At 49.7% G+C, this 24,440-nt stretch overlaps 1 protein-coding gene across 1 annotated transcript in view; it reads left to right on the top strand.

Moving 5' to 3' along the window:
• The window catches only part of LOC108307869 (myosin-16), an 83,562-nt gene that overhangs the window by 23,168 nt on the left and 35,954 nt on the right, over window positions 1-24,440 (top strand). Inside the window, exons 12-23 of the mRNA XM_037740395.1 lie at window positions 506-676; window positions 2,082-2,261; window positions 3,965-4,091; window positions 4,827-4,885; window positions 5,704-5,791; window positions 6,174-6,291; window positions 7,470-7,590; window positions 11,193-11,329; window positions 13,925-14,006; window positions 17,886-18,059; window positions 19,863-20,090; window positions 21,149-21,253. Of these exons, the coding sequence (XP_037596323.1) occupies window positions 506-676; window positions 2,082-2,261; window positions 3,965-4,091; window positions 4,827-4,885; window positions 5,704-5,791; window positions 6,174-6,291; window positions 7,470-7,590; window positions 11,193-11,329; window positions 13,925-14,006; window positions 17,886-18,059; window positions 19,863-20,090; window positions 21,149-21,253 (1,590 nt within the window). The remainder of the gene's footprint in view (window positions 1-505; window positions 677-2,081; window positions 2,262-3,964; window positions 4,092-4,826; window positions 4,886-5,703; window positions 5,792-6,173; window positions 6,292-7,469; window positions 7,591-11,192; window positions 11,330-13,924; window positions 14,007-17,885; window positions 18,060-19,862; window positions 20,091-21,148; window positions 21,254-24,440) is intronic.

Genomic DNA, 24,440 nt, shown 5'->3' with positions numbered 1-24,440 from the left:
TTTTTTTTTTTTTTGAGACAGAGTTTTACTCTTTTTGCCCAGGCCGGAGTGCAATGGTGCGATCTCAGCCCACTACATCCTTCACCTCCTGGGCTCAAGTGATTCTCCTGCCTTGGCCTCTTCAGTAGCTGGGATTACAGGTGTGCGCCATCATGCCCGGCTAATTTTGTACTTTTAGTAGAGACAGGGTTTTACCAGGATAGCCGGATTGGAGACCTCATCTCTTTAAAAAAAAAAAAAGCTGAAGTCTGTCTGTTTGGATTTGGGGTCTGAGCATCATACTGTGTGGCCCGAGGCATGTGTTAAACCACTCTGTGCCTCTGTAGGGGAGGGAACAGAGAGCTGCTTCTCACAGGATGCTGAATGGTCAGTGTTTGGCACTTAGGGCAGTGCCTGACACTAGTGGGCCCTCTGCAAAGTTTTGCTTTGCTTGTGTTCTCTTCATTTAATCCTGGCTCTCTCTGCCTGTGCTGATGCCCCTCCTTCTGCCCTCCTGCCATCACAGTTCAACAGCTTTGAGCAGCTATGCATAAACTTCACGAACGAGAAGCTGCAGCAATTCTTCAACCACCACATGTTCGTGCTGGAGCAGGAGGAATACAAGAGGGAAGGCATCGAGTGGGTCTTCATCGACTTTGGCCTCGACCTGCAGGCCTGCATTGACCTCCTGGAAAAGGTGACCTGCTTCTCAAAGGAGGGGCTTGGAAAGAGGCCAGGGCCAAGGGATGTCACTAGGGCATGCAGGGAGGTGGCATCTGGCTTCAGGGAAGTCAGTGACACCACCGATGACCTTCATTGCTATGACCTCTAGCTCCCCATCTGCAAAATGGGTACTGTAGTGACTGCAATGACTACTGTTCATTGGGTTGTTATATGTCCGCATTCATTGGATCATCATAACCTACTGTATATGGGGGAAGGGATACTTTTATTATACCCATTTCACAGATGGGAACATTGAGGCACAGAGAAGGGAACTTGCTTGTCCAAGGTCCCACAACCTGTGAGCAGTAGAGTCAGGCTTTGACCCAGGCAATATAATAGTTTTGCCTATAACCATATCCACATGGAAGGTTTTAGCAAATGGTCTCTTTCAAGAATGTGTGTTGTGGCTAGGCACAGTGGCTCACACCTGTAATCCCAGCACTTTGGGATGCTGAGGCGGTGGGCCTGAGGTCAGCAATTTTGAGACCAGCCTGGCCAACATGGTGAAACCTTGTGTCTTTTTTTTTTTTTTTTTTTGAGACAGAGTTTCACTCATGTTACCCAGGCTGGAGTGCAATGGCGCGATCTCGGCTCACCGCAACCTCCGCCTCCTGGGTTCAGGCAATTCTCCTGTCTCAGCCTCCTGAGTAGCTGGGATTACAGGCACGTGCCACCATGCCCAGCTGATTTTTTGTATTTTTAGTAGAGACAGGGTTTCACCATGTTGACCAGGATGGTCTCGATCTCTTGACCTTGTGATCCACCCGCCTCGGCCTCCCAAAGTGCTGGGATTACAGGCGTGAGCCACCGCGCCCGGCAGAAACCTTGTGTCTAATACAAAAATTAGCTGGGTGTGGTGGCGGGTGCCTGTAATCTCAGCTACTCAGGTGGCTGAGGCAGGAGAATCACTTGAACTTGGGAAGCAGAGGTTGCAGTGAGCCGAGATCACACCACTGCACTCCAGCCTGGGCAACACAGTCAGACTCTGTCTCAAAATAAAATAAATTAAATTTAAAAAGCAGAGAGCACAGGTGGCATTGACTTCCCCATTTTTCAGAAGGCCAAGCTTGCCAGGGGCCGCTGTTGAGGTGGGATTAGCATTGGAAGAGCTATCTGGCCCCTTCAGATCTCAATCTTCCCTTCTGTTGCACTTAATGAATTCCAGCCTCCTTCAAGTACTAATGGCCACGGTGTTTGATAACAAGACCACGGAGCACCAGGCACTGTTCCCATATGTCACTGCGCAAAGTCCTGCTTCCTGGATGGCCATATGGGTGTCTGGTGCATCTCTACACTGGCCCCAGGTTCAGTGCCAGTGTGGCCTCTTTTGGGTCCTGCCACCTCCTCTAACACCATCCTGTCCTCTTCCCTCCCAGCCCATGGGCATCTTCTCCATCTTGGAGGAACAGTGCGTCTTCCCCAAAGCCACTGATGCCACATTCAAGGCAGCCCTGTACGACAACCACCTGGGCAAGTCCAGCAACTTCCTGAAGCCCAAGGGAGGCAAGGGCAAGGGGCCCGAGGCCCACTTCGAGCTCGTTCACTATGCAGGCACTGTGAGTACTAGCCGCAGGGTCCCTCCGTGTTTTGGGTCCCAGCTGGCTGCCGTCACTGCCACTATTGTAGGTGCATGCTGACATACCCCTCCAGAGATGTCCCGCTTCCACCAGCACAACCATGGTATAACAGGGTAATCAGCTAACTGAAATGAGCTCCGCTCACACCTCCTCATCACTTCTCCAAGGGAGATACCCATTAGGGAGCAGCCATCAGACCCATCCAGGCTGCACCCTGCCCAGGCCCATCATACCTGCCTGGGACCACCATCTATAGCCCTTGGTTTGACAGCTGAACCTCAGTCTTGGCCAGAAATGACAACACTTGCAAAAAGAACAACAACAAAATTCCACGAGCCCATTAATGACTCCCAACTGATAACTTGGCTCTCTGACAGCTCGTAGCCACCAAACCAACAAGGTGACATTTATAGAGTGACTTTTTCACTCAAAACAAACTTAGTCCTTGGGAAGTGGGGAAATTAAGTGTAGCCAGGACTCAGGTTGTATATGCATAATTAATAGGGGAGGTGACGTTCATCTTGCCAGCTTATGAGAATGCATTTGGTTTCCTTGGGATTTTATTATCGCTGTAAGTGCCAATGCTCCTGTTACCAACAGAGGTTGCTGAGCCTCTGTGGGCCTGACTGCAACCAAACTGCAGCCTTAAGACAGAGCTGTCAGGAAAGTCATGATGCCACCGGGCATCAGGGCCAAGGTTTTATGATACCATCAACCATAACCATAATGCCAATTGCTTGTAAAATGGATTGGGCTGATACTTGGAGCAAACAGCAGGCTTGGGACCAAATTGCAGCTCTCCATCCCCTCTTCCCACACTGAACTGAGAAGAGTTCCTTATTTATAGAAACGGAATATTCAAAGTCAAGTGGGACCTATGCATTTCCAAGAAGGCCCTAAAATAATGCACGGAGATGACAAATGTCTTTGTGCCACACAGGAGATGGCAAGCCCAGAAGTTCTGGCTTCTCATCTACTTTCCTCACTTCTCTGTGCTCAATGGAAGGACCTGAAAGACTCCTTCCTCCTTACCCTGGCAATGGGGACCATGTGGCAAGATGGGAAGCAGAAATTAGTAGATGTCCAGTTACCTGGATATATGGAGCCCTCAGTGCTGGACAGGTGGAGCTCCCTTTCCACCAGCCAATGACCCTACAGTGATGTAAGAGAGCGTTTATGCTCCCCTAGAAAGGAGAGAACCTACAGTGTTTGAAGAGGGACTCTATGCTTCGCAGCAAAGAGACTTCTTCATGTAGCTGAGGATTCTACAGCCACAGTCAAGTCACTGACAGCAAAACCACTGGGCAAAAGATGACCCAGGGGTCAGGGAGGCACAATGTGGCTGGCAGAGCAAGCTGCGTAAGAGAAGGTTACACAGCCCAGGAGAGAGTAGCAGGGGAGTCTAGGTTTATGTGAAAAGCTCAGAGTTGGGGTATCCTACAAGGGCAAATTGCAAATACCCAAGAAAACAGATGATAGAGCCTCCAACTCATATTGGGCTTCAGGGGCATCGCAGGACACCAGGCAAGTCAGCAGGACAAGAACTGGAGCCCCAAGAAATGGGGCTGAAAGTTGGTCCTGGGAGCTGAGAATAGGGCAGAGCTATAGGAGGGGCTCTGGCTATAGCACTGAAAGGGAAAGGCTGGACCTCAAAGTTACTCACTGGCGTCTGCCCTCTCCAGGTGGGGTATAACATCACGGGCTGGCTGGAGAAGAACAAAGACCCCCTGAATGAAACAGTGGTGGGTTTGTTCCAGAAATCAACTGTGGCAATCCTAGCCCTTCTCTTCAAAGAAGAGGAGGCTCCAGGTAGGGCTGACCCCTTGTTGCATCCATGCTTCCTGTGCTGATGCCCTTTAGTGGCCAAAATGGAAAGAAGGAACAAAAACTCTTTCATTCAACTCTTGTGGAGTGAGTGAATGAATGAAAAATGGCTTGAGATAGGCATGAAATGAGGCATGTAGATACAACCTGGGAGCCTCCAGTACCTGAACTAATTGCTAGGCATATCTCACCTCTAGGTGGATGGATACTACTTTGGAAAAGTTGACACCCAGATGTTCTGTGTTTCTTTTTCTGTTTCCCTCTCTCTCTTGTCTGAAGCAAATACCAAGCTCCGTCCTACCTCCCATCCAACAGAGGTCATGTGGCTCCTAGGGGAATGCCCTGGTGGCTGCTGCCCCATAGGGTTGCCAATTAGTGGGGCCAGAAACGCCAGTCTCCTTGGTCTCACCACCAAAGTGCACATTCTCCCATGGTCTGTGGGTGCTTCTTCCTCCCCAGGCAATGCAAGCAGTTTGTCACCTTGCACCAGAAATCGCAAAAGCCTGCAGCCTCTCCAAGGAGCACAGCAGCTCTTTTGACAATTACGCTATAGCCAGCCCATTTGACCACTCCTTTTCTTCATGTTAGGATCCCCCTTATTTATCCCCAAGATAAGCCTTTTTAAATCCACAGAATGCATGTGCTTTGGTGCAGAGCACTTAATGGGGCTGCCTTTCTCATACTGAGTACTGACATGAAACATGCTTGTCCCTTCCTCAGCCGGAGGCAAGAAACAGAAGAGAGGCTCCACCTTCATGACGGTCTCCAACTTCTACAGGGTGAGTAGGGGTGGCACCGAGGTCACCTTGGGTCTGGTGCCCCCAACCCTTCCTTTCAATGTTGGGTGGTCTGGCTGCTGCTTCATGGCCAGGGTCAGGATGATTTCATTTCTCTGTCTGTGATTGCCTCTTTACCTGAAGGGGTCTGTTTCCTTCTGAAGAGGCCACAGAATAACAGTACCATTGGGCAGAAGAGACCCTTAGCGAAGGTCCAGTCCAACTATATCATTCTTGGATTTAAGTCCGGAGGGAAAGGGGATTTATGCAGTGTTACCACTTGAGATAGCAATGCCCAAGATCTTGTGTCCTAGACTTGGCTGGCAGGTCTTGGACTGGCCACAACTTCCATGAAGTTTGGGCGTTCCCTTCCAAAGTGCAGTCTACAAGGAGATGTTGCACAAAGAAAGGTGTCAACACTTTTCAAGAATCAGGCTCTCCCAAGGCAGAGGGGGCTACCTTATTGGGTATATCCAAGCAGAGGAGGAGAGAGCATCCATTAGGGAAGTTAACAGTGGACAACAGTTTGTCCACACAGACCCTACAGTTCCTCCTAGTACTAAGATTCTACAATGAACCAGCTCTGAATCCAGAGGTGCCCTGCTTCTTGGACCTTGAGAGAAGTGCTGCCCAATGGCACTTTCTGCAAAGATGAAACATTCTCTTCTGCACTGTCTAATATGGTAGCCGCAAACCACATGTGGCTGAACTTTAATTCTGTTTTAAGTGACTAAACTCTAAATAAATATCTCTCCTGGGTATGGGTATCCTGAACATCAATGCAAAGTTTCACTCACTCATTCTTTGTCCTCCAACCCCAGGAGCAGCTGAACAAGCTGATGACCACCCTCCATAGCACTGCACCCCATTTTGTCCGCTGCATTGTGCCCAATGAGTTTAAGCAGTCGGGTATGTTGTGGGGTCATGGCTCCCTGCTGGAAGTCCTAAGGGTCTGCAAAGTTAGTGTTCATTCTGAATTAAGTCCACCTTTCATCACCAAGGCTGATGGGGGCAAAACAAGGCTCTGAGAGAAACCCCAACAATGGTTTCTAGCTGAATCATATTCTAGCTGCTTTATAAAGCAAAATGGTGCCCAACCAACCAGAAATCAAACTCAGGGGAGCTTTTGGGCATTGGCCAAATGGTGGGGGACCTGGGGCCTCTGGGACAGTGACAGGAGATGACTGGGGATGACGGTACAGATGCTCAGTTCAGCCTCCTTGAGTGGCCAGGACTGGCCTGTCCCACTCCAGAGGAGGGACTCTCCATCTTGCACCCTCTCCCTTGGCAGGTGTGGTAGACGCCCACCTGATCATGCACCAGCTAGCTTGCAATGGTGTCCTGGAAGGCATCCGTATCTGCAGGAAGGGCTTCCCAAACAGGCTGCAGTACCCGGAGTTCAAGCAGAGGTGAGTGATGTCTCACTGAATGCAAGGTTCAAGACGCCCAGGAGTTCTCCAGCTGATAAGTCACATCCACTGCAGCAGACACGATGGTGTTTGGTCAATACCACCTCACTCTCAGTCACTACCTAAGTATACACTGGCCCACATTTTAGACGAGATTGGGCATGTTCAGGGTGGTATGGCTATAGACGCTGCCCCAAATTTCTATTGCCAGCCCCTGCATTTCTCGGCTTCTGGATGCTGCTTCACCCCTCCCTGGCAAGCTGAAAGTCCCCAGAATTAATGCCTCCCTGGAAGGAGCTGTCAACCCAGTCAGTGACTGAGGACAGCTGGTGTATAAATACCCCAGCTCCCTCACCTTTCTCGTGGCTGAGTCTGAGACATTTTCCACATATATGCTCAGACAGCAGTGTGTTTGTAAATGTTTAACAAGGGCTCTCCTGGTCCAAAAAAAAGAGGCCCTGATTGGTAGTGTCTGCCCATTTCCATGGAGTAAACACTCCCACTGTGGCTCCCAGTGATCCCAGCAGCACTAAGCTCCAATTGTCTGTTGCACTAAATGCCTCCACAACACGCCTTTTATTGGCTTTCTGTCCATTCCTTGCTCTGCTACCTCCCAGATAAACTACTTGTATTTGAATTCTTATCTCAGGGTCTGCTTCTGGAGGAATACTGGGGTAACTAATAACCCCATCTCAGAGATGATCTTCTTCTACCTCCTCCAACTTCCTCCAACATAGGACCACAGATTGATGGATCAGGAAAGGTCACTAGTAGTCACCTTATCCAAGCCCCTCTGAAGTCCCCAGCTGGGGACTTTTGTGTCCCAGGTCACAAAGGGGGCTGCTCACAGGTCACGATAAAAAGGGCTGTTTTCTGATGTCTGGGTCAATGCCCTCTTCTCAACTCCAAGCTCTATCAAGAAGAGATTTTGGTTTCTTCATTTCTAGAAACAGCTCTTCCATGTACCCCCAACCCACACCAATGTCCACTCCCAAACTGTAGCCCTTATTCCAAAACGTCCTATCGATCTCATCTCTCTGAGTCCCTGGGGCATCTGTCAAACAAGTCTAATCCCTGTCCAAAGCCCACCTCAAAGACCAGCAGATAACTGCATGAACATGCTTTAGTGCTATCAGCTTGGGCACAGTGATAGCTGCCAATCATCTCTCTCCTGCCAGGTACCAAGTGCTGAACCCCAACGTGATTCCCCAGGGGTTTGTGGACAACAAGAAGGCCTCAGAGCTGCTTCTTGCAGCCATTGAACTGGATGTGAATGAATACAAAATTGGACATACCAAGGTAGGGTCTGGTGGGCAGTCTCCCCCTACACACCCCTTCAGCCTTATTCCAAGAAGGTGGGCTTTGGGGTGTGGATTCCACCTGGCCACTGACCAATGGCCTGCTTTGGGCAAGTCCGCTAGCTGCTGAAAGCCTTTGTTTCCTGAAAAACCAGGGTTGATCATGCTAGCCTCACAGAATTTGGAGTGATTAGAGGCAACATGCATAAAACCCAGCTCAGGTCAGAGGGGAACTCAAGCAATAGTAGAATATTTCTTAGAACCCTACGTTTCTTTTCTTTTTTTTTTTTTTTTGGAGACAGGGTCTTCCTGGAGTACAGTGGCACAATCATAGCTCACTACAACCTCGAATTCCAAGGCTCAAATGATCCTCCTGCCTCAGCCTCCCAAGTAGCTGGGACTTAAGGAGGCACACACCATCATAGCCAGCTAATTTTTAAAATTATTTGTAGAGATGGGGTCTCACTCTGTTGCCCAGGCTAGTCTCGAACTCCTGGGCTCAAGCAATCCTCCTGCCTCAGTCTCCCAAAGTGCTGGGATTACAGGCATAAGCCATTGCACCTGCCCTGAGCCCTGAGTTTCCAAGAATAAAAAGGGCCAATCAGAATCAAGGTCCTGGATCTGACCCTGTCAGGAAGTTTGCTTGGGCGGGGCCTGGACAGTGAAGAACTGTAAGCCCAGCTCTGAGCTGGCAGCTGAGCCCAAACTGACTCAAACAGAGCAGCCTCCTGCTCCTGACTCATGGCGCCTGAGTTGCCCTGGGTCTATCCCATTTCCTGGCCCCGCGGCATCCTGTTGGGGTTGTAAAGGCTGGCCAGGCCAGTGGTGCAAGGTGTCCTTACACAGCCACCCCCTGCAGACTGCACCTCAACATGATCTCCCCATGACACAGGAGGTTCACTGGCTTTGCAGTCAGGAGAGTTGGGCTCAAAGCCTGCCTCTGTGCCGCCTGGAGCAGATCATTTATCTCTCCAAGTTCTCATGCATGACGCAGGCTTGGCATGGAAGCTTGCAGCATGCCTGTGCCTCTAATGCATCTGGTCACTCAGCAAACGCTTATGGTGCGCCTACTGTGTGCCAGAGACAGTTCCAGGCTCTAGGGACACACGGTGAAGAGAACAGAATGAATCCTCACTCCCTGGAGCTTGCTTTATAATACTCTGTCTGTGCAGAATTGTAACACTACCCTAGAACCTGGCAGAACTGTTTGTTTTGTCCTCCTTCACAATTAAGATGTGCTGTAAATAGCTAGATTGACTTGTGGGGGACACTTGAGGTTTGGAGACAGGATCATTGAATACTTGAGCTGGAAAGAATCTTAGAAACCAGAGGGCCCCTCCTTTCCCCACCCACCCTTGACAGATGGGGAACTTAAGAAAGCCTGGAGAGGGGGTGGAGGTGGCATACCCAACCTCACAGAATGAGGCGGGACAGAGCTAGTCAGCATCAGGCCCAATGGGGCCGGTTGTGTGGATGGAGAAGCCGGAGCTGGTATCTCAGAATCTGGCACAGCTCAGAATCTGGTCTGTTTACCACCTGGCCAAAGGGACCCCATCTTGCTATTGTACAAGGGTTGCATGAGACATGTCAGTTCCAGGGGAAGGCCCAGGGCTGCTGGGGACAGTTTTGCTCCCTGAGGACTAGGCAGACTGGCAGCAGGGGCAGAACAAAGAACAGGATGGTTCTGACTGCAAATGGTGTTCCTATGTTTGGAGTTGTGTCAGGTAGGCCCCACCCCCAGCCACATGCTCGTTGCAAAGACCAAACCTCAACACCAATTAATTTTGAAATATCAGGAAACGTTTTATGACATCAAATCCAATTTCTCTACTTGTGATGTCCAGCTCCTTGGGGGGCCTTCTGGGGGCAGGGAGCATTCTTTCTCATCTTTTACCCACAGGGACTCAGTTGGGTGCTATACTCCCTGGCCCCATGTGGCATCTTGGGCTCTTGTAGTTCGGAGGCCCTATAAGCAACATTCTCTCCAGACAGAAGGGGAGGCCTAGGCCCCCCAAGGGACAGTGATTTAACCACAGTCACACACACAGCACATCCAAGGTAGGCTGAGGCCAGAATGCAGGTCTCCTGGCACGTTCTATCCTTCTAAAAGTTTCTATCATGTCCTATTTGAAGCCTGGAAAAAGGTGTTACATCATGAAACATAAAGCCAGCACCTATGAACCCACTGAAAAGCCTGGAATGTCAACTTTGCATGTCTTTCCTCCCTCATCTCCTCCCCACCCGCAGGAGTAACCCTGTCTTGAATTTTGATATAAACCATTCTCTTACCTTTTTTTTTCTTAAGAGACATGGTCTTGGCCAGGCATGGTGGCTCATGCCTCTAAAACCAACACTTTGGGAGGCCAAGGCAGGCAGATCATGAGGTCAAGAGATCGAGACCATCCTCGTCAACACGGTGAAACCCCGTCTCTACTAAAAATAAAAAAAAAATTAGTTGAACGTGGTGGCACACACCTGTAATCCCAGCTATTCGGGAGGCTGAGGCACAAGAATCATTTGAACCCCAAAGGGGTGAGATCATACCACTGTACTCCAGCCTGGGTGACAGAGGGAGACTCTGTCTTAAAAAAAAAAAAAAAAACAAAGAGACAGAGACATGGTCTTGCTCTGTCACCCAGACTGGAGTGCAGTCACATGATCACAGCTCACTGGCTCACTGCAGCTTCAAATTCTAGGCTCAAGCAATTCCCCAACCTCAGCCTCCCAAGTAACTGAGAATACAGGTGCACACCACTACACCTGGCTAATTTTTTTTATTTTTTGTAGATACAGAGTCTCACTATGTTGCCAAGGCTGTTCCCCAACTCCTGGGCTCAAGCAATCCCCTCCCCTCAGCCTCCCAAAGCACTGGGATTACAGGCATGAGCCACATCACCTGGCTCATTTTCTTACCTGTCAAAAATAGCTTTAGCACTTATGCCTGCAGTTGTGCTTGGTTTTGAGTGTCACGGAAGTATCGTACTTGACACACCCTTCTGTGACATTCTTCCATGACGTGCTTTTATCGCCATGTTTCTAAGCTTCAGCCTCACTGGTACGTGACATTATCACTGCCACACTGCAGTGCAGTGCGGCTGTGAACATTCTTGCTCATGGTCTTGTGCAGGAGTTTCTCTAGAACAAAGTCTCAACCTTGGCTGTACATTAGACTCATCTGGGGGGATTTTTAAAACATCCACAGGTGGGGCATGGTAGCTCATGCCTATAATTCCTGCATTTGGGGAGGCTGAGGTGGGAAGATCACTTCAGTCCAGGAGTTCAAGGCCAGCCTGGGAAACATAGCCAGACCCCATCTCTACAAATAATAATAATAAATTTAGCTGGTGGCATGTGCCTGTAGTCTTAGCTACTCAGAAGACCGAGATAGGAGTATCGCTTAAGCTCAGGAGGTCAAGGCTGCAGTCATCTGTAATCATGCCACTGCACTCCAGCCTGGGCGACAGAGTGAGATCCTTTCTGAAAAACAAAACCAAAACAAACCAAAACAAAAAACAAAAACCCTTCTTTGATTTAAAACTCCTCCAACTGGCTGCCATTGGGTAACAGCTGGGCTCTTTCAAAGGTGTGCCGTCTTTTCCCCAGGTGTTCTTCCGTGCAGGCATCCTGGCGAAGCTTGAGGACATGAGGGACGAGCGTCTGGCCAAGATCATGACGATGCTGCAGTGTCGGCTCCGGGGCTTCCTCATGAGGGTGGAGTTCAAGAAGATGCTGGAACGAAGGTAGCACTCACAAACACCAACAGGAAGGCCCAGGGGAGCCACAAGCACTCAGGAACAGCACCCCTAGCCACACCATGCGGTTGGCAAGGGATGGATGCCAATGTCTTTGCTGGCACAAAGAATCCTGTGTGGCTGGCCAGGCACAGTGGCTCATGCCTGTAATCCCAGCACTTTGGGAGGCCGAGGCAGGCAAATCACCTGAGATCAGGAGTTCGAGACCAGCCTGGCCAATGTGGTGAAACCCTGTCTCTACAAAAAATACAAAAATTAGCTGAGCGTGGTGGCACATGCCTGTAATCCTAACTACTTGGGAGGCTGAGGCAGGAAACTCGCTTGAACCCGGGAGGCAGAGGTTGCAGTGAGCCAAGGCTGTGCCATTGCACTCTAGCCTGGGCAACAAGAGCGAAACTCCATCTCAAAAAAAAAAAAAAAGAATCCTGTCTCTCAGAGCTGCCACAATCAAGTTGACACACTGGGTGTCTTCAAACAACAGGAATTTTTTAAAAATTTTTTTATTAAGGGCCCGGCACAGTGGCTCACACCTGTAATTCCAGCATTTTGAGAAGCTGAGGTGGGTGGATCACTTGTGGTCAGGAGTTCGAGACCAGCCTGACCAACATGGTGAAACCCTGTCTCTACTAACAATACAAAAATTAGGTGGGCGTGGTGGCACACACCTGTAACCCCAGCTACTTAGGAGGCTGAGGCAGAAGAGTCACTTGAGCCCGGGAGGCAGAGGTTACAGTGAGCTGAGATCACACCACTGCACTCCAGCCTGGGTGACAGAGCAAGAATCTGTCTGAAAAAAAAAAAAAATTTAACTGATACCTAATAGATATGTATATTTTTGCGTTTCATGTGATAATTTGATACATTCATATAATAAAATCAGGATAACTGGGATATCGATAACCTTAAATTTTATTTTTGAAGGGGGATGGGATCTTGCTCTGTGGCCCAGGCTGGAGTGCAGTGGTGTGACCATAGCTCGCCACAGCCTCAACCTCCTGGGCTTGAGTGATCCTCCCATCTCAGCCTCCTGAGTAGCTGGGACTACAGGTGCACGGTACCACACCTGGCTTTTTTTTTTTTTTTTTTTTTTTTTTTCTATAGCGATGAGATCTCCCCATGTTGCCCAAGGCCCAGGCTCATCTCAAACTCCTGGGCTCAAGTGATCCACCCCCCTCAGCTTCTCCAAGTGCTGAGACTACAGGCATGAACCAATACACCCAGCCCATCTTCTCTCTTTTTATATGGGCACCAGTCATATTGAATTAGAGTCCACCTTACTCTAATATGACCACCTCACCTTAACTAGTTATATCTGCTAGGACCCTATTCCCAAACAAAGTCCCCTTCCTAGGTACTGGGGGTTAGGACTTCACCGGATCCTTTAGGAGGACACAGCTCAACCCCTAACAGGAAACAATTAACATAAACCCTCTCTTTATAGTTCAGATCACATTCAAAGCCTTTCTCTTACTTAATCCATGTAATGATGCTGTAAAAGGAGCATGGTAGGGCCAGCATCCCCACTTTACAGATGTGGAAACTGAGATCTGAGAAGTTAAGGAACTGGGGCAGGTTCACGCAGAGCCAGGATTAGAACTCAGCAATTCTTACTCCACATCCCTGCCCTTTGAATCATGTTTTTCAGCCATCTCCCTAACCTGGTAATTTAAAAACGGCTGGGTCCAGCCAGGTGTGGTAGCTCATACCTGCAATCCTAGCACTTTGAGAAGCCAAGGCAGGAGGATCACTTGAGCTCAGGAGTTTGAGACCAGCCTGGGAAACAGTAGATAGGGAGACCCCATCTCTACAAAAAATCACAAATTAGCAGGTGGTGGTACATGACTGTAGTCCCAGCTACTTGGGAGGCTGAGGCAGGAGGATCGCTTTAGCCAGAGTTTAAAGCTCCAGTGAGCCATAATTGTACCACTGCACTCTAGACTGGGCAATAGAGTGAGACCTTGTCTCAAAAAAAAAAAACAAAACAAAACAAAAAACAACCTAGTTTCATCCCAGATGACCTGTGATTGAGTCTATTTCTTTGTGGTCACAGAATTAGTAATGAATTCCTGTTCCCACCAGCAGGGCACCTGCAGCCCTATACTGAAGGCAGGGACACCAGTTAGGGGCTGATGTGAGGGATCTTGGCCTGATCCAGCCCAGGGCCTTGGTGCACAGGAGGTCCTCAATAAATGGCAATTGAATGAAGCTACAGGGAACAAGAAATGGGCGGATTCCAGCAACTTTGCAGATCCATGGGATTCAGAGACTAATGGGTGATTTCTGGTGAAGTGGGGAAAATGCAGGAGTAAATGACTGCTCTGTCTCAGCCTTGTACCATCTGGGAGGGACTTGGTTCCATCGGGTTTTGTCTCAGCTCTCTTAGCTGCTAAGCTCTGACCCCAGCTTGAGTCTCCTTGCCCCCAACCACATGGGCAATGCCAGGTCTTAAGAAAGCACTTTTGTGTCTAGACAAAGTAGATCTGCTGGCTTCTACTTCCAGGCCCCTGCCCTTCCCCAGGGAAGCCAGAAGCCAGGTCCTAACACCTTCATTGTAACCCATTCAGCCCTGGATTCTTTTCACAGAATGGGCCTGAAAGTCATTCAGCGGAATGTGCGCAAGTTCCTGCAGCTTCGTTTCTGGGGATGGTGGAAGCTGTACAACAAGGTAAGGGCTGAGGGGCCAGGACAGCAAGGACTGCTGCTGCCTGTGGGTTTGTGGGGAGGGGGCTCGATCCTGGACAGAGGTGCCCCTCGGAGTGAGAAGCTGCAAAAACAGTCTGAAAATGAGGGCACCTTAGAGGCAAAATCTAGCCTCTGTCCAGACAGGAACTAATTCCTCCCTAAGAAAAATCATGGGGCCAGGCACAGTGGCTCATACCCGTAATCTCAGCCCTTTGGGAGGCTGAGGCAAGAGGGTTGCTTGAGGCAAGAGGGTTGCTTGAGGCCAGGAGTTTGAGACCAGCCTGGCCAACATAGTGAGACCCCATTTCAAAAGAAAAGAAAGGAAGAGAGAGAGTGTGTGAAAGGACAGGAGGGAGGGAGGGAGCAAACAAACATCATGTGTCTTTCCGCCTTCTATCTCATCCCTCAAATAAAATCCACTTAAGATGGAGAGAGCCACTACAGCCCTACCAAAAAAAGTAAGCTTGATTATTGACTCCTTGCCCCTGGGAATGTTAAGGCATCTTCAACTTCAGTGAGTTCTTGGCTTTAGAGCTGGAGGAACCTCAGGAAATGATGGGGTCCGACCTCTCATTTCCTGTTCTTCCGAAACAGCAATGAGTGTGGTGTGTGAGTCAGCCAGCTGGTGGGACCTACAGATGTGGGTAGTCAGGGCACCCTCAGCCAAGGCAGGAGGCCACCAGCCATGGCACTGTATGTGGGTCCGATCATGCCTGAACTAGGGCCACCATTAAGAGGGAACATGTCCCTGGGCACCAGAGGAGGAAGTTGGGCACCAGGCAGCTATGTTCAGGAGACAGACAGGAAGACCTGCAGAGGGTGAGGACGGGATCTGAGTCATCTCAGATGGCCCTGAGTCCTCCATAGCTCACAAGGAAGTTTCTTTATATTCCCCATGGGAAAGAACTGGCTAACCAATCAGCACCGACCACAAACGGAAAGGGAGGAATAGCAAGTTCTGCTTCCCCATATGTATCCACACACAGGCCAGCCCTGGAAGACCTGAGACTGGAGAGGAATCTATATGAACACATCTCAAAGGCCAGGCATTGCCGGTGCTGCCTGGGTTTCCTCACCTGTTCCATGATGCACTTTTCTATACATTAATTCACTTTTGTTTCTTTTTTTTTTGAGACAGGGTCTCGCTCTGTCACCTAGGCTGGAGTATAGTGGCACAATCTCAGCTCACTGCAACCTCCACCTCCCAGGTTCAAGCAATTCTCCTGCCTCAGCTTCCCCCTCCCCAGTAGCTGGGATTATAAGCATCTGCCACCACACCCGACTAATTTTTGTATTTTTGGTAGAGATGGGGTTTTACCATGTTGGCCAGGCTGGTCTCAAACTCCTGACCTCAGGTGATCCACCCACCTTGGCCTCCCAAAGCGCTGAGATTATAGGAGTGAGTCACCACACCTGGCTTCACTTTTGCCCAGGCTGGAGTGCAGTGATGCAATCATAGCTCACCGCAGCCTCACACTACTGGACTCAAGCTATCCTTCCATCTCAGCCTCCCAAATAGCTGGGACTATAGGTGTGCGCCTCCATGCCTAGCTGATTTTTAATTTTTGTTTCTGAAGAGACAGGGTCTTGCTATGTTGCCCAGGCTGGTCTCAAACTCCTGGCCTCAAGCAATCTTGCCATGTCGGCCTCCCAGATGGCTGAGATTACAGGTGCATAGCACCCACCCAGCTCATTTTTAAATTTTTTGTAGAGAAAAGGTCTTGCTACATTGCCCTGGCCAGTCGCAAACTCCTGACCTCAAGTAATTCTCCGCAGCCTCCTGGAATTACAGGCATGAGACACTGTGCCCAACCACAAATTTTATTTTAAAAGGAAACTTTGTAGCCTTACCTGCTTTAATCTCATCCTGACCAAATGTTATCCACAAAATTGTGAGTTTGAGGAGTTCTTTTTCATTTTTTAAATTACCTATTAAAGTAACTATGTCACAACTCAATCAAAGGGTGTCTACGCTTAAATGCATCTCACCAGACCCCCCGGTATACAATTAGACTCTGGGAAGACCCAGGCCAACGGCCTTTAAGGTTTCTTCTGAGTAGACACAGTAGTAACGGCTATAAACTCCCTGCTCATTACCATTAGACCTGACAGAACAAGGTCTTGTTCTAATTAGTTTTTTGTTTTGTTTCGTTTTGAGACAGAGTCTCACTCTGTTGTCCAGGCTGGAGTGCCGTGGCAACTTCTACCTCCTGGGTGGCTGGGATTAAGGTGCCCACCACCACGCCCAGCTAATTTTTTGTATTTTTAGTAGAGACTGGGTTTCACCATGTTGGCCAGGCGTTTCTCAAACTCCTGAACTCAGGTGATCCACCCACCTCGGCTTCCCAAAGTGCTGGGATTACAGGCGTGAGCCACAGCACCCAGCATTTTTAGTTTTTTTTTTTTTAAACCTCTCCTCTTAGTACACTAACGAAGCTCTAACCTTTTTTAACAAAGCCAGATAGGCTGGGTCAATGAAAAAACGCTCGTAGTAGGTTTTCATTGAATAAAAAGTACTACACAGGAGCAATATGGTGGTTACTGCAACCTTTTCATGCCAGCTTTACCACTGTGACATCCCAGCTTCTCAACAACCAGGCTGGCAATGAACGAGGTTTATCTGTTATCTTCCAAAAGAGGCACAGGCCGTCTCTCCTCCCAAATCCATGTCTAGGACATTTTCCCTCCTGGGAAACATATCTATTGACTATGTATCTATTGTATCTGTGATTCCCAGAGGACCTGCCCCACCAGCTCTGCTAGGTGCTTTAGGGACCCTGAAGGGACAGGAGGGAGGTCTTTAAGGGGCTTGCAGACGCAGGGCAGAATATGGGTGGTGGGACCGGACGGAGCCTGGCGCTCCAGTGCAGGTAAGAAAGGCCAAGTACATGGAGAGATCCTAATGGGTGCTACAGGTGCAGAACAGGAGCAAATGCTACTGGCTAAACAGCAAAGAAGGCCCAGCCGTACAGACACAGGCACAGGGGCACCGGCCAGGGCGGGAAGTGTCAGCTGAGACAGTGCAGGAGGACAGCATGGGCTACACTACGGAAGGCCTGCAAGGCCAACTTGAGAGGTAGGACTTCAGGTTAGAGAGAAGATGAAAGAAGTGAGAGAGTAAGGGACAGAGAGAGAGACACACACACAGAGAAAAACAAATAAAGAGAAAGACACAGACACAGACAGAAAATGAGAGAGAGAGAAACGGAGAGAGACAGCACAGCAGAGAGAAAGACAGAGAGAGACACCATGAGACAGAGAAAGAGACAAAGACAGAGACAGAGACAGGGAGAGAGAAAAACAGAGAGATGGAGACAGCAATAGAGAGAGACGGAGAAGAGAGGCAGAGATAAGGACAGCATGAAAAAGACAGAAACAGACACACAGAGAGGGAAAAAGTGGGCAGGTGAGAGAGACAGCAAAATGAGACAAAAAGAGACAGAAACTGAGAGAGACAGAGGGGCAGCACTCGGTATGGAAGGAAGGAGGGAGGGGACCCCGAGGCTGTTCATTTTGCCAGGGCTCCTGCTGTCTATGCAACGTGCAGAATAGATGTAAGCCTTGGGGCGCCTAGATGCTGAGGTCACCTCCTGACTCCATATCCCTCAGGATTAAAGAGCATCCTAAGAATTGTCCTAGGTGAGGATGGGCCTTCTCTGTTGAAGCTAGGGATACTTTATACAAGAAGCTTGGCCTGGTGGCATCTGTGGAGAGGGACCCCACCCACAGAGATACAGCAAGAGCTGCTTCCCCCCACCATGGTTCTGTGAGGTGACACCTGAGGCAGAGACCCCACAGCCCACCATCTATCCCCCAGCAAAGCCCATCCTCCTAACACTCTTTGGTGGTGCTCATTGCCCAGGTCAAGCCGCTCCTGAATGTGGCGCGGCAAGAGGAGGAGATGAAGGCCAAGGAGGAGGAGCTCAGGAGTGCCATGGCCAAGACCCAGGAGCTGATAAACAAGGTCAAGGAACTGGAGGAGAAGATGGCCACACTCAGCCAGGAGAAGAACGACCTCACCATCCAGCTGCAGGCTGTACGCAGGGTCCTGGGGAGAAGGGTGGGGGGACCCACGTACAGCCTGGACCCAGGGAAGGAGGAAGGGCGAGCTCTTCCCAAAACCCGTGTCCCTCCAGACCATGGGGAAATTCTCCAGCATACAAGGTCACCCTCAATCCAACTACCAAAAAGTTTCCATCGTGTGTGTGTGTGTGTGTGTGTGTGTGTGTGTGTGTGTGTGTGTGTCTGAGAGAGAGAGAGACAGAGAAAGAGAGAGAGAGGAGAGAGAGAGACAGAGAGAGAGCAGACAGGCAGACAGACAGACACAGGGTCTTGCTCTGTTACCCAGGCTGGAGTGGAGTGGCTCGATCACAGCTTACTGTAGTCTCCATCCCCTGGACACAGATTATTCTCCCACCTCAGCCTCCCGAGTAGCTGGGACTACACCACCACGCCCACTGAATTTTTTTGTATTTTTTGTAGAGGCAGGGTCTCACTATGTTGCCCAGGCTGGTCTCAAACTCCCAGCCTCAAATGGTCCTCCCATTTCGGTCTCCCAAAGTGCTGAAATTACAGGTGTGAGCCCCCATGCCCAGCCTCCATCAAATTCTTATTTGCACACAGCAGCAGGCTGGGCACACACAGCTACAGGCCCTGCCTGAAGGGAAAGTCCAGGGATGGTAGCCACAAGATGGGGTGAGAACATTGTCCCCTGGAGTCAGGGCTGGGCTCTGCCATGTGAACTTGGCAACTTACCATCTCCAAGCCTCCTTTTCCTCGTCTGTCCAGGAAAACACAGCAGGGAAGAATGAATGACGTCATTTCTGTAGGGTGCCTGATTAAATGTCCCGCGGTGAATTCACTGTCAGGGTCCTGGTTTGCAAAGCTTCTCCTATTCCTTTCCTGATTTGACTCTCACAGCCACCCTGTAAGACACCTGATTTTCATGTGCCTCATACAGAGTGGAAAACCCAGTATGGCAGACATTTAGAAATCTGATCAAGGTCCTAGGCCCATTAGTAGAAAACCTAGCCCTGGAAGGTGCCCAATTCCATCTTCAGGCCTCCCTGCTCTGCCACGGCCGTCTCTGCTTGCATTTTCCTTCCCTTGTCCCTGAAGCTGCCTCCAACATAATTTCTCTATATCCTCTTCATACCCCTGATAAGTTGTTTGAACTGATATTCCCATTTTGTTTGTGGAGGCTGAGGCTGGGCTAGACCACAGTGATGGAAGAATCCTCCTGGGCCAGATTCAGGGGCTCACGCCAGTAAACCCAACACTTTGTGGGGCCAAGGCAGGAGGAATGCTTGAGCCCAGGAATTCGAGACCAGGCTGGGTAACATAGTGAAACCCCATCTATACAAAAACAGTTAAAAATAAGCCGGGTATGGTGGCACACCTGTAGTCCCAGCTACTTAGGAGGCTGAGGTGGGAGAATTGCTTAAGCCTAGAAGGTCAAGGCTGCAGTGAGCCATGATTGCGCCACTGTACCACAGCCTGGGTGACAGAGTGAGACTCTGTCTCAAAAATAAACTTAGCTGGGCATTGCAGTGTGTACCTGTAGTCTCAGCTACCTGGGGGACTGAGGTGGGAAGATTGCTTGAGCCCGGGAGGTCGAGACTCCAAGAGCTGTGATTGCACCACTGCACTCCAGACTGAGCAACAAAGCAAGACACTGACAAAAAAAAAAAGGAGTTCGGAGATAGCCTGGTCCCTTGTCCAACCCCATCTAACCCCCAGGACACATTTGTTCAGGACCCATCAGCTCAAGGCTTGTCCAGGGTCTTGGTGTGGTCTTTGCCTGGACCCTGCCTACGACTGGAGCTCTTTCTCCCAACAGGAGCAAGAGAACCTGATGGATGCAGAGGAGCGCCTGACACAGTTGATGAAGACCAAGATGGAGCTGGAGAGCCAGATCTCGGACATGCGGGAGCGGCTGGAGGAAGAGGAGGGCACAGCCGCCTCGCTGAGCGCCGCCAAGCGCAAGCTGGAGGGGGAGTTGAGCGACCTGAAGCGGGACCTGGAGGGCCTGGAAACCACGCTGGCCAAGACAGAGAAGGAGAAGCAGGTGAGGAGAGGCTGGGCCCTGCCATGCCTTTCTCAGGTGCTCTCTCTGCAGGGGCCATGCCTGGAGCCCCCATGGTGGCTATGGTCAGTGCCCTAACCACTGGCCACATAGGGCTGTTTTTTGGTTAATTTTTGGGGTTTTGTTTTGTTTTGTTTTGTCTTGAGACAGAGTCTTGCTCTGTCACCCAGGCTGGAGTGCAGTGGCACGATCTTGGCTCACTGCAACCTCTACCTTCTGGGTTCAAGTGATTCTCATGCCTCAGCCTCCCGAGTAGCCAGAACTACAGGTATGCACCACCACACCTCAAGTGATCTGCCTGTCTCGGCCTCCCAAAGTGCTGGGATTACAGGCGTGGGCCACTGTACTCAGCCCACACGGGGCTACATTAATTTACAACTTAAAATGCAGTTCCTCAGTTGCACAAGCCACATTGCAGGTGCTCAACAGCCATGGGCGTGAAGTGCCACTGCATGGGGCAGCAAAGGCAGAGAAGATGTCCGTCACTACAGAAAGTTCTGCTGGGCAGGGCAGCTGACTAAGGGGACTGAAAGCTGTTCCCATCATGGTGAAGTGTCCACCTTTAACTGTTGAATTTCTGCCCAAACAAGCAGTTGCTGCCCCTCTGAGCAGCTCCCTGGGGGAAGCCCTGGCTCCTGATGCGTCCCCTTCCTGCTATTGCAGGTGGGTCGGGTTCATGAGCAGGGTAAGAGGGACTCTGCCTAAACCTGTGCTTCTGCTCTGCTGCACACACACAAACCACCAAGGATACGGTCAGGTGCAGACTCTGGCGGGTCTGGTGGGGCCTGAGGATCTACATTTCTAGCGTGATGCCACTGCCGACATCCAGGGACCACACTTTGAGGAGCCTAGGTTCTTGCTGCTCCCCTTTACCCCCAAAGTTCTGACTTGGTTGGCCTGGGACACGCCCTGGGTGCTGGCATTTCTCAAGCTCCCAGGAAACTCTAGAGTGCACCCAAGCTGAGGACTCCCTCCTCTTCTCTTCACAAAGGCTATTTCCAGCCTTAACAACTCACCTTTCTCCTGGCCTTGGTTTCCAGGCCCTGGATCACAAGGTCCGTACCCTGACTGGGGATCTCTCACTCCGTGAAGACTCCATCGCCAAGCTCCAGAAGGAGAAGAGGGCCCTGGAGGAGTTGTACCAGGTAGGTTTCCCGAGTCTTTCCTCAGGCCAGCGGCTGAAGCTTAGCACAATGTGCTTTGCACTGGAGACTAGAGCCCCCATTTCAAATCCTGGCTCTGATGCCCCTTCAGCTTGGGGCCGCAGGGAAGTTAAGGAATCTCTGTACATCTCAGTTTCCTCAAGAGTGACATGGGTGTGGCCTCCTCTTGCCCTCCTTCGAAATTTGTTATAAGTAGGGCAACAATATATTTTGTTTTCCAAACTAGAACAGTTTTGAGAGCAAGAGGGAGAGGTATGAACAATTATGAATCATACAGGCAAGGCAGCTCACACCTGTAATCCCAGCACTTTGGGAGGCTGAGCGGGGAGGATCCCTTGAGTTTAAAAGTTTAAGACCAGCCTGGGCAACATGGCAAAATTCCCATCTCTACAAAAAATAACAAAAATTAGCCAGGTCTGGTGACACACGCCTGTAGTCCCAGTTATTCAGGAGGCTGAGGCAAAAGGATAACTTGAACCCGGGAGTTGGAGGTTACAGTGAGCCAAAATTGCGCCAATTACACTACAGCCTAGGTGACAGAGCAAGACCCTGTCTCAAAAAAACAAACAACAACAAAACAATGAGTTAGGTTGGGCCCATGCACACTGGAGAAAGTGTGCTCACTGGAATGGTGGGGTTGGAGCAGGGTGTATGGAAATGACCCGTGAGCTTGAAAGCCCAGTAAACCCTGACACTGTGGCAACAACAGGTCATGAGCTCTTGAGGCCGAGGAGACTCCCCTACTTTCCCAGGGTTGCTATCATGGGCTCAGGCTTCTGAATGCAGAGCAGACCTCCAGAGAAACAGAGGCAAACAGCCAGACAGTGGACCCTCATCCTTGTGTTTGCTGACACTATGAATCCACATGTCCCCTGAGTGTCTCTCCCTGCTGCCTTGGGAACTGCCACTCTTGCCCTGTGATTTTTAAGCATATCAGACCCAGAGCCCCCTTTCATAACAAATACAGTCAATTTGTGTTATTTACAATCATTATGTTTTTGTTTTTGTTTATTTTTGAGACAGAGTCATACTCTGTCACCCAGGCTGGAGTGCAATGGCATCATCTCAGCTCACGGCAACCTCCGCCTCCCAGGCTCAAGCAGTTTTCCTGACTCAGCCTCCTGAGTAGCTGGGATTACAGGGGCCTACCACCACACCTAACTAATTGTTTGTATTTTTAGTAGAGACAGGGTTAGACCATGTTGGCCAGGCTGGTCTCAAACTCCTGACCTTGTAATCTGCCCGCCTCAGCTTCCCAAAGTGCCGGGTCTACAGGCGTGAGCCACTGTGCCCAGCCAATTTTTGTAGGGTTTCATCATGTTGCCCAGGCTGGTCTCGAAATCCTGGGCTCAAGCAATCCTCCCACCTCAGCCTCCCAAAGTGCTGGGATTGCAGGCATGAGCCACCACACCCTCCCAACATTTTCATCAAACAATCAATACATAATTGATGCAACTATGGTCAATACATTACTGTGTTATATGTGTCTTATTTAAATTGTTGATTCATTCACACTGAACTCATGGCCAACAGCACTGTCTATACCTTGTGTCTGAATGAAGCTTCTCTCATACATGTATTTTCTCATAAGGCACATCACCACCTTCCTGCACTAGGGACACTCAACAGCACTTCAGCACTGTGTTTGGGGGTCATTTTAAACAGCAAAACCCCATAAAAAGCAAAAAAAAGCATGGCACTAAATAGAGCATAAAAATGACACTTGTTTACAGTATGAGGTTGACACAAAAAGGCAGAGTATCACCTTGTTCGACCTCAGCAGAAAAAGTGTGCATCAAAATTTCTCCTGACCCCACGTGCATGTTTGCAGATGACCATGAGAAAGTGCTGCGAATACTGATTGTGGATTACAAATACGTTTTGGTGAGTGGGTGAATGGACAAATAGAAAATTCAATAAATAGGCCCAGTGCGGTGGCTCATGCCTGTAATCCCAGCACTTTGGAAGGCCAAGGCAGGCGGACCATTTGAGGCCAGGAGTTCAAGATCAGCCTGGCCAACATGGTGAAACCCCGTCTCTACTAAAAATACAAAAAATTAGCCGGGTGTGGTGGAGCACGACAGTAATCCCAGCTACTCAGGAGGCTAAGGCAGAAGAATCGCTTGAACCCAGGAAATGGAGGTTGTAGTGAGCTGAGATTGCGCCATTGCACTCCAGCCTGGGCAACAAGAACGAAACTCCAAGTCTCAAAATAAATAAATAAAATAGGCCAGGCGTGGTGGCTCATGCCTGCAACCCCAGCACTTTGGGAGGCCAAGGTGGGTAGATCACCTGAGGTCAGTAGTTCGAGACCAGCCTGGCAAACATGGCAAAACCCCGTCTCTATTAAAAATACAAAAATTAGCCAGGCATGGTGGTGCTTGCCTGTAGTCCCAGCTCAGGAGCCTGAGGCAGGAGAACTGCTTGAACCTGGGAGGCAGAGGTTGCAGTGAGCCAAGATTGTGCCACTGCACTCCAGCCTGGGTGACAGGGCAAGACTCCATCTCACTAATAATAATAATAATAATAACATAATAGGCCAGGCGCGGCGGTTCATGTCTGTAATCCCAGCACTTTGGGAGGCCGAGGCAGGTGGATCACCTGAGGTCAGGAGTTCAAGACCAGCCTGGCCAACATGGCAAAACCCCATCTCTATTTAAAAAAACACAAAAGTTAGCTGGGCATGGTGGTGGGCGCCTGAATCCCAGCTACTCAGAGGCTGAGGCAGGAGAGTCACTTGAACCCAGGAGGCAGAGGTTGCAGTGAGCCAAGATCACACCACTACACTCCAGCCTGGGTGACAGAGCAAGATTCTGTCTCATAAAAATAAATTTATTTTTAATTTATTTTTATAAAAATAAATTTATTTTTAATTTATTTTTATAAAAATAAACAGTAAAAGAATTCTCCTTTTACTATTCCTAACTAAAAATTATAAATAACATAATATGTAACTTCAAGAAATCAATAGCACACTCTTTGATATAAAGGAGAAATGAGTGGAAACTGACACTAGATAATGTGCTGTTGATATATAAAAGCTGAGGCAGGTCGGCCGGGCACAGTGGCTCATGCCTGTAATCCCAGCACTTTGGGAGGCCAAGACAGGCAGATCACTTGAGACCAGGAGTTCGAGACCAGCCTGGCCAACAGGGTGAAAACCTGTCTC

Source organism: Cebus imitator, unplaced genomic scaffold (genome assembly GCF_001604975.1).
Source record: "Cebus imitator isolate Cc_AM_T3 unplaced genomic scaffold, Cebus_imitator-1.0 Scaffold82, whole genome shotgun sequence".
Taxonomy (NCBI): Eukaryota; Metazoa; Chordata; class Mammalia; order Primates; family Cebidae; genus Cebus; species Cebus imitator.
The sequence above is the reverse complement of the archived record's forward strand: the minus strand, read 5'-3'. Positions and strand labels throughout refer to the sequence as shown.